General features: G+C 36.7%; 2 protein-coding genes across 4 annotated transcripts in view; both read right to left on the bottom strand.

The window, feature by feature from the left end:
- The window catches only part of LOC129451212 (chymotrypsin-like protease CTRL-1), a 112,580-nt gene that overhangs the window by 96,448 nt on the left and 6,010 nt on the right, over positions 1-10,122 (bottom strand). Inside the window, exon 8 of one of the 2 annotated variants that reach the window (XR_012370734.1) lies at positions 10,003-10,092. Coding sequence is in view for 1 of the 2 variants with exons in the window: in XM_055214274.2 (XP_055070249.2) it covers positions 10,088-10,092 (5 nt within the window). In the remaining variant the exon portion in view is untranslated. Of the gene's footprint in view, positions 1-9,199; positions 10,093-10,122 lie in introns of those variants that run through there. The other variant, XM_055214274.2, reaches the window with a different exon arrangement.
- On the bottom strand, positions 185-6,237 carry gpr84 (G protein-coupled receptor 84). 2 transcript variants are annotated; one of them, XM_055212952.2, is made up of 2 exons: positions 6,093-6,237; positions 185-2,534 (listed from the first exon to the last, which is right to left on the bottom strand). In XM_055212952.2, exon 2 carries the CDS (start codon positions 2,531-2,533, stop codon positions 1,322-1,324), a length of 1,212 nt encoding a protein of 403 aa, XP_055068927.2. In that variant the 5' UTR covers position 2,534; positions 6,093-6,237; the 3' UTR covers positions 185-1,321. The 2 variants fall into 2 exon arrangements, with proteins under 2 accessions (XP_055068927.2, XP_055068926.2); XM_055212951.2 differs by lacking the exon at positions 6,093-6,237 and adding an exon at positions 4,904-5,063.

Raw genomic sequence — 10,122 nt, 5'->3', positions numbered from 1 at the left:
TGCTCATCTTACATCGGCTTTGTTGTAACTTGTATCGTGTCTGTTCCTTTGTTGCGAAGTTCAGACTTTTTGTACATATTACGCAGTCACAAAGCATGTCAAGACTTGTGCAATGTTGGTGATACTAAATAGGAAGGAAGCTGACAAGGATAATATTTCAGATTATAGAACACAAGAAAAGAAATAATGTTTCGTTGTATTTTATTAAATGTATTTAAAGTGAATTCAATTTCAAACTAAATCATACATAAATTCTTGCTTGTCATTACAAATTTGATGTAACAAATTTAGCAATATTAAAAAACAGATTAGATGTGCAAAATATAAAATATAGATCGATAAAAAATATTTCATAGAAAATGTATAATAGCTTTATTATATGGCCAGTATAAATACTAAAATTGGTTAAAAAAAAGGTTTTACATGTGATATAATGAAGCTGTTGCACGCTCCAGTTTGTTCCCATTTTTCGGTTGTTCATGGGTTTACGAATGTGACAAACAGGAACTCAGGAGAAAGTGTTTGTGGGGTCAGTTACAAACCTAACATCTTTGTTAAAGCTGGAAAATCCCACATCTTGAAAAATAAATGCTTACAAAGCATTGACTGTATGCCTAAATAAAGAACACTTTCATCTTCAATTGGTAACACTTAAAAAATGTATGTTTTATCAACTTACATTTTTACACTGTGAAAAATTGACAGTAAAAAAACTTTATAAAATTACTTCAAGTGGTAACACCTAAAAATGTAAACACATTTTTTACTTAAACTGAGAAAATTTAAGTAAAAATAAAATTGGAGGTTACCAGCTAAAGTATTTTTTTGAATTAATCCAACTTTCACTTTTTATGGATTTTTATACCATACAAGCAAACATTTTTAACTTATACAGAAAATATCACAGAGATTATAAAATGCATATCTATAAGCATAAAAAAGTTGGTCCAGCCTAATAAAGTAAGTTTTTTAAGTTACCTAGTTGCCTTATTTGCCAAATTTAGTTCGGTTAATTCAAATTTTTACGCAACCAGATAACTTACTTTTTTAAGTTAACCCAATCTTTGTTTTACAGTGTAACAACAAACAATTAAATTGTGAGTTGATTAAAATACTTCAAAAAATACTTGTGCTTATAATATCATCAGTAATATATTAACAGATCCACTGTGATGTTGTTCACCAGAAAAATGAAAGTCTCACAGTCTTCATTTTGTATATGTTAAGAAACGAGTTCATTGAATGCCCACAAATGACTTCAGTGCAAAAGTTGCTTGGAGTGGATCATTATAGTTTAAAATGACTTTCAGTCTCCCATTTTTCATTGAACTCCCGTTGTGAATCGTTGAGATCTCCAAATCGAGGTTATTGGGTGTATGGCTTTCTGTAGTAGGTCTTTATAGGCCTGATTAAATTGGCGGTTCATGGCTGCGTACAACAAAGGGTTAATGCAACTATTTAACCAAGTAAGATTTGCGCAGAACATGTGAACCACCTGCGGAGCGCGGTTTGCCTTATCAGCCACGTTCAGTAACAGAAATGGGGCAAAACAGCCCACAAAACACATGAAGACCGTGAAACACATTCGTGTCACGCGTTTAAATTCATTGTCCTCTCCTGTGGTGGACGCAGGAGTGGTCTGGATTTGTACCGGAGATGGCTTCGCTACATCTGGGGCGTTTCGTGACTCTTGTGTGGTTTTGCTGACCTCAGAGTTGCTTTCAGATGCTTTTGGCACGTGCTGCTCCGCTCCCACCCCATTGCTGATCTCAGTGCTTTGGGTTGTTGATGCACCAGCACTGATCCCGCTATCATCTGTGGACCTCTCAGCTTCTGCTAGTTTGCGTTTGGACGTTCCTCGACCTGGCCTGTACTTAAGAAACGCCTTTGAGGCCACGCGCACCTTGCGGTAGATCAAAAAGTAGAAAAGCCCTACGAAGCCCAAGCCCAGGAAGAAATAAAAGAAGAGCAGCACCGTGGTGTAAGGCCGTCCCTTCGTGCGGTGAAAACTGCAGGTGCAGACTTGTGGTGCGAACACATAGACTGGCCAAAGTGGACCAAAACTGGCCAGACCCAGTGCCCAGGATGAGACGACGAGCGCAGCCACGCCACGTTTGGACAACAGCAGACGGGCGCAGCGCGTTGTGCGATGAGCAACAACCAGGTAACGGCTCATAGCGATGAGACATAATGTAATAATTGACACGCTGTTCGACAGAAACAGCAGGAGTCCAAACATCTGACACCACAAGGCTCCGCCCCTCCATTGCAGGTGCAGGTAAGAGTCCACGCTGACTGGTTGGAGCATAGTACAGTACAGGATGTCAGCAAAGGCCAGGTTTACAATGAGCACGTTGAAACGCGTCCTCAGGTTGGTGTCTGTAGCGAAGGCAAGCACTGTCAGAATATTCCCAATCGTTCCTACGATGGTGACAGCTGATCCCAGCAGGACACCAAAATAACGGTAGCCCTCCACAGACGGGGAGGCACACGAGAATGAATCATTTCTCAGGAGATCTGTGTGGTTCAACATTCTGTAAATAAACAATAAAGGGTGTGATTTAGTATTTAGGAATGCATACTCATAAAAATGAACACCTTTGTACGCTACATGCACATGTTTCTCAGCACACCTGTAATGAGGTCAGCTAGCATTATGAATATGTGCAACTATGACTAACATCCATGTACTTTTTCTATTTCCTTTATTGGTTTTTCTATTCTTAAACCATTAAGTGGACATTACTACCACATCCTGTTTTTGAAATAACCTCTGCAATTCCTACTTCTGGTGTTAACCACTTCCAAAGTGAGATAATTTTAATGATTATTTTTAAAGTTGCTTAATCATTTAGAACATGTATTAATAATACACATTAAGAAATGCTGTTTTTTTAACCCATGGTTTGGTCATATGAAGAGTTTGGTTCTAAAATGAGATTACTTCGTTTTTATTTTCATGTGCATTCCAATTAATATCAATCAAGCTTCAGTTGGTTTGTTTTGATTTAAAGGGACACCTTTTTTCCAGCTCCCCTAGAGTTAAACATTTGATTTTTACCGTTTTGGAATCCATTCAGCTGATCTCCGGGTCTGGCGGTACCACTTTTAGCATAGCTTAGCATAAATAACCAGTTATTTTCCTATTTAAAACTTGACTCTTCTGTAGTTACATTGTGTACTAAGACCGACGGAAAATTAAAAGCTCAGATTTTCTAGGCAGATGCTAGGAACTCATTCTGCCGTAATAATCAAGGACTTTGCTGCCGTAACATGACTGCAGGAGGCGAAATGATATTACACAGTGCCCAAAAATAGTCCTCTGCTATTGATAGTAACCAAGGGGGGCTTTTTTCAGGCGCTGCGTAAAAGTGTCCCTTTAAGCCTTCATGATAAAAAATACAGCTTAGTGTTTACAATAAAACATGATAACTTAATAATAAACAATGTTTTGAGTTATCTCGTATTGGAATCAAACTCTGCATATGGATAAAACCCAGTCGTTGGATTAAATTAACCTAAACTCAAAAAAACTTGTGGTTTGGCCAAAAAGGGACAAACCCAACTGGTCGGATAAATTAACCCATGAAATGCATATATTTAATACAACTATGGGATAAAACAACACAGTGTTTTATCTTAAAACAACAAAGCATATTAATTTACAACCCAACAGTTGGGTTTGTTCATATTTTACCCAACCAGAGGTTGAAATTTTTTTTTAGCAGGTATGTTAAATATTGCCATGATAAAAAAAGTGTCTGTATTGCTATTACAAAAATACAAAAAGAGACCTGATATCACCTGATGACAGTTCAAAATTAAAAAAAATAAGTGTTTTTAAAGGGGACATTTCACAAGACTATTTTAAGATGTCAAATAAATCTTTGGTGTCCCCACAGTACATATGTGACGTTTTAGCTCAAAATACCATATAGCAAGTTATTTATAGCAAGTTAAAATTGTCACTTTGTAGGTGTGAGCAAAAATGTGCTGTTTTGGGTGTGTCCTTTAACATGCAAATGAGCTGATCTCTGCACTTAATGGCAGTGTTGTGGTTGGATAGTGGCGTTATTATCCCCTTCTGACATCACCAGGGGAGCCAAATTTCAATGACCTATTTTTTTACATGCTTGCAGAGAAAGGTTTACCACAACTAAGTTACTGGGTTGATCTTATTCACATTTTCTAGGTTGATAGAAGCACTGGGGAACCAATTATAGCACTTAAATATGAAAAAGTCATGGTATGTTCCCTTTAATGGTAGTCTTGTTTAACATTTACACAATGTTCACGGTTCCATGTTGATGTCACATAACAAAAGTAAAGAGTATTAAAATGTTTCTTCAAATCAAATTGATTCCTCTAAAAAAGGATGTGTGTTTTGGGGCAACACACTAAATGCATTGTCACAAACTAGGCACATATTTGTGTTATTATTGGAACAACACATTTTGTGTTACGTTTAACACAACTTTAGTTGTCAGTTTTATTTATTTTAACACAAAAAAAGTGACACATAATGTGTTAAATAGCATAACACAAAAATGTCCAAAAAATAAACTTTTTAAGATCATTTGATCAACTTCATCATCATTTTTTTGGTAAAAGTGATTCATTTGTCTTGTTAAATGGAAAGAGTGTAGGTCAGCATATTTGTCTCGCCAGTGGTTTAAGATTAAGAGGTGATCACACTCATATACACACTATTTATATAATTAAGCCTATTGACAAGAACATTTCAAGCTAAAAATATGATAAAAAGTGCCAGTTTAGTACTTAAGTATGGCATTAAACTTTTACTATTTACTAAAAGTGCAATTAAGTAGATAATTTAAATTTAGGCTATAGCTAGTTCAATGGGAAACCAAGAAAACCACTTATAAAGGTAAGAATTGCTTACCTTGCAACCTTTCTCCAGCTTCTCTGTTATGAGTTCTTCTTCTGTTTCCTTTTTAATTTACCGCAATCTGCCTCTTCTACTCTCTTATGTGTTTGTTGCGTTTCTGGGTTTTATCTAATAGGCTCTTCGGTCACGCCCACTTCCCCACCTCAGTTCCTCCCTAAGTCATATTGCTGGAACTGATATTTTAACACGATGTATGTGTGTGTTTGAGCTATGAAGTCACTGTTGGCCAACTGTTTCACAATCCTGGAAGAAATGTACACAGCATGGGTATTTTGCCATCCGATATGTAGACAAGCAGGGAAAGTGAGTGATGAAATAAAGGCTTTGTTAGCCGTTTCGTTTGAGCGTGCTGATTGCCTTTATTATATTTAATATATATAATATATAATTTCAACCCAGCTGTAAATCCCTGATTGTTCTGAATAATGTTTGTCTTTTGCACGACAGGCTTTAAAGAGTGAGACTGTTCAAACAATTGTTTTAACAGCCTTGCTTAGTCATGACAGTCACCTGGGTTTTTAAATTAAAGTTTATTAGCATTTATGACACCATAACAATATCTCTAAACACAGAAAAGCCAAAACACTAACTAACCTGGATGAATTGCTTTTATATATTAACTTACAACACTTACCGTGATATCAGCATAAGAATAAGTGACATGGTTTGAGCCACAACAATCTCTGCAACTTTCTCACTACCCTGCTTCAAGTTTATATGGCATTTGGAGGTGTCAGAGACAATATTTACATTGAAATGTTAAGAGTGATTACAGTTCAGTATAAAGAGTAAAGTAAAACAGTAATTAAAGTTTACAATATACAATACAAATATATTAGTAGGTTATGTGTGGTAAGGCTATTGCGAATATGGTCGACTACGGGGTCATTTACACGTCAACAACTTCAACCATAGACGGGACAGTTTTTGTGTTGTTTGGCTGTTTGTTTGCACAACAGCGGCGTTTTTGGTTCCTGAAAACGTGTTTCAAAGTGGAAGTTTTTATTAACAACATCTTGTCATCTCCGTGTAAACTACGTAAACGAGAAATCTGTGATAACGGCATGGACGTCGGAAGCAAAAAAGTGGATCCAAGACATTTAGTCATTTTTTTGTATTTTAGTGCCTTTTAATTAAACAATTGCTTTTATAGCCTAAAAGCAACCTAAAAGCATTTAGTTACCTTGTTGTGTCTGTCGAAGGAGTGCAGCATGCAAAAGTAGTAAAAACACGTAATGTAGTTTCAATATGGATTCTGAATAAGTGTATTTGATGAAGCAGCAGCGTGAAAGTCAAAACTGTAGCTTAGGGTTCCCCAAATCTTACCCTGGAGGGCCGCAGCACTGCAGAGTTTAGCTTCAACTCTGATCAAACACACCTGAGCAAGCTAATCAAGGTCTTCATGATCATTAGACAATCCCAGGTGAGTAAGTTTGATTAGGGTTGGACCTAAACTCTGTAGTGGTAAGATTTGGGGAACCCTTGCTGTAGCAGGGGCATTTCTCTAGTGTTGGCGATCTGACAAGTAAACAGACATGCGTAAATTAGAGAAAATGTGAGTGGGTCCGATATCATTGGTCTTAAGAAAGTGGGTGGGTCTTGTCCCATCCACATTTAATGATTCTGATACCTATGGATAACGGTGACGGGATGCGCATGTGTTAATTGAGTTTCATGACCTCACAGCACTGTTGTCATGTAAACGAACAGCCAAAATGCTAAAGTGGTTGAAAGCGTTGTGAAAATGGCCTTTTAGACAGACAGCCCTGCTGAAAAAAACAGCATACCAGCAAGACCAGCATATGTTGTGTTTTGGTGCTGGTTTGCTAGTGACCACCAGCTAAACCAGCATAGACCAGCATAATTCCCATGCTGGTCCATGCTGGTTTGATGCTGGATCTTTCAGCAGGGAGCACACACAATCCTGAATGAGGATTGTAGATTTACACATCGTGCATTTGTACGGCATTGTACTCACTGTTGTATTACTAGCCAGTCTGAGACTAGTAGAGTGAACTACCAACTTCTTGGAGTATAGTCTGTTTTTACATGTACGTGAACAGAGCCTTGCAAAGTTTTTATTTGACTTGTACACAGACCTTCGATGCATGCACATTGCAAATAAATTTAATGCATATCCTGGGCTACAAACTACAGTACATTTTGCAGGCAGCGCGACCTAGATATATAAAGTATGATGATATACAAAATCCAGCAGTGTGCGTGCAATGCGCATATGCGAACAAATGGACCATACTTCGGCCTTTTACACTTGCATGCACTTGCCCAGTGACATGCGTTTTTGATAGTGTAGTGTGGACTAAGACAACGGTTCTCAAACTGGGGGCCGGGGCCCCGCGAGATGGTGCCAGGGGGGCCCCCAGTTTTATAAAATACATTAATTTATCATGAATTCTGTGTAATTAAACCTAAAAAAATAAGCCTACTAACCTACAGCACTACTTTAATTTAATGTTTTGTTTAATTAAAATGTTAAGTTTTAGAACTGTTTTTTGTCATAAATTTTGTTTGGGGGGGGACGCAAAGGAATCCACCGTACACAAGGGGGGCCACACACTGGAAAAGTTTGAGAACCACTGGACTAAGATAGTTTCTGAAATGCAGTTAAAACAGACAATATAGACAAGGATTTGTTTTCAAACAAAAATGAAATGCAAAAGTGTAAGTGCAATAGTGTAAAAACAGCCAAAAATTCCACGGCATATCATATACATATTACTCAAATTTGGTATTATTTTAAATACAATGGTCTCATTGTGAAACTGACTGACTATTGGACTTAATTTGTTAATTTGTACGCAGTTCTTTGCCATCTAGGCAGAACCCTGAAAATAGTGGCAAACATGAAGTGCTAGCCTTGGTGCTCAAGACCTTTGACATCAAGATATGGATTTCACATAATAATGTTGTATAGAAAGTGCAGTTTCTTGCATAGACAATCATTTCACGTCATAAGACCTCGGTAAGGACCAAGGCTTCAGATAAAGGCATTACTATTCTACTCAAGACAAAAACCTAAATCTTGAATGCCTTGACAGCGAGTAAATTGGCAAGAAGAAACAGTATGTATTATTGTGTTTATCAGTTTATGACTGAATTAATAATAATTTAGCACGAATTTGGCTTTATTCTCCAATATATGCGCTCTTTGTCTTTGATCAAAGGCAATGATTTCGTCCAGGAATCATAAAATCAAAATGCTTAAAAAATGGGTTATATCTACCGCATTCATCGGATCTTGCTCATCCAACTTCCACTCCATTAAATCCATGTTAGTAATGAACGTGTTTGCAAAGGGATAATATTTTTTACCAGAAACAACTTCTCATTTTTTTTCTGATTGCCCGGAAGGATGCATTAATAGGTGTGTACGACTTCATGAGGCGCTGCAAGAAACGACAAGTGGATGACATCAGAGTAACGCGAGAGCGATTTGAAATCAGCCTCCTCCGCAAGATTTCTCGCGGTACTCTGATGTCATCTGCCTGTCAGTTCTTGCGGTGCTAGGTAAAGTTGAGCACAAAAAACTCGAGGCAGAACTGCCCTGCGTATGGCTGCACCTCGTCCACTCTTACTTCTCAGCGTGAGAAATACAAGGTTTGTCATGTGAACTGACTGAAATGTGTGTGTTTCACGCTACACAATGCGTTATTCTCATCTAAAATTGCAATAATCCACGTTTTCTCAGGTTTGTCCTGTGGACATTTGTAAAAAAAAATGATTTTCTGTGTTGTGAGGGCTGAATGACCAGCATCTCTATTTGGTAATTTGGGAGTGGGCAGAATCACACAGACCAAAACAAAAACAGAAAGGCTTACACAGAAAGTGAATTTCAAGAAAAGAATAACTGGCTATAGCATTGTTTTTCAGAGAAACAGTAAGTTATAAACTTATTAACATATTTCCTAAAAATCTGCGAATATATTATAGTATTTATTTTTAGTACAGTCAAAACCCTAGGCCTACTGCTTTTTTAATTGCCTAAATGATGGATGCTAATACTGAGTTCACCGCTAGATGGAGGTATTTTAAATACAGTTGCCTTTAGCTATTCAGATGCTCCACAAAAACAGCTGTGATTTACAATTCAGATTTTATTGTGAGTAAAGCTTTAACAACGCATGAATAATTTAATTTTATACCACTACAACTGTGTAGAATAATAATACTAGATAACATAACTTGTAGGGTACTGAAAAGTTCTGAAGAGTCAAATGGCCTACACAAGTTTAAAAATAAAAGGATTGACATTGGTAAGGAAAGCAAAACAGTGAGATTTTGTGGGACTGATTTATTTTGTTCATTACAATATCCACTTCCACAGTTAACTTTCCATTTGTGTAAAATATTTTGAACAGGTAAAAATTTTCTAAGCCTAAACTTATACAATATTAGTGTCTCTAGTTTTTCTATGTTGCAACCATTCACAACGACTGACTTTTAATGGGCTAGAGACATTTCTCTATGCCAATGTATTACTTGTAGCATAAATCTACTATATGTAGAAGTAAGTATGTTTATATAATGTATATAGAAGTGTATTTATGCTTATTTATGTCATCTTACAGCAAAAGGTAGACCGTGTTGTATAATATACATTGCATATAATAATATATTGCACAGAAAGTGCAAAATGACATCATTAATATTCATTATGACAGAAATATTTGTATTGTAACAATAAAGAAATCTCAAGTAATCATGTGCTGATATAAAGCACATTTAGGAAATGTACTAGATTTGTGCAAAATATGGCAAGTGTATGTAACCGAGAGCTCAGCTCACAACTATTAACATACATCCTAAAACTACATACACTCATAATAAAAGTGCTTAAACGGTTCTTCACAGCGATGCCATAGAAGAACCATTTTTGGTTCCTCAAAGAACCTTTATCACTACCAATAACCCCTCTAGAAATAGAAAGGTTCCTCGGATGTTAAAGGCTCTTTATGGAATCCCTCCAAAAATGGTTCTTCTATGGCATCATAAAGCACCTTTATTTTCAAGAGTGTATTTAGAACAGATAGATAAAATGACTAAACATAATAAAGTTTGTGCTGTTGATGAACTTGAATTTGTGCTGCAGTTTTTTGCAGGTTGTTGGCATTCATCCAAAGTAGAATCTCCAAGAGAACCTGCGAGTTAGCACACGCCTCATACTGCGGAGAAACAAAAACAAAAATTAACAT

This window comes from Misgurnus anguillicaudatus, chromosome 8 (genome assembly GCF_027580225.2).
Source record: "Misgurnus anguillicaudatus chromosome 8, ASM2758022v2, whole genome shotgun sequence".
NCBI classification, from domain to species: Eukaryota; Metazoa; Chordata; class Actinopteri; order Cypriniformes; family Cobitidae; genus Misgurnus; species Misgurnus anguillicaudatus.
This window is presented reverse-complemented; position numbering and strand designations above follow the sequence as displayed.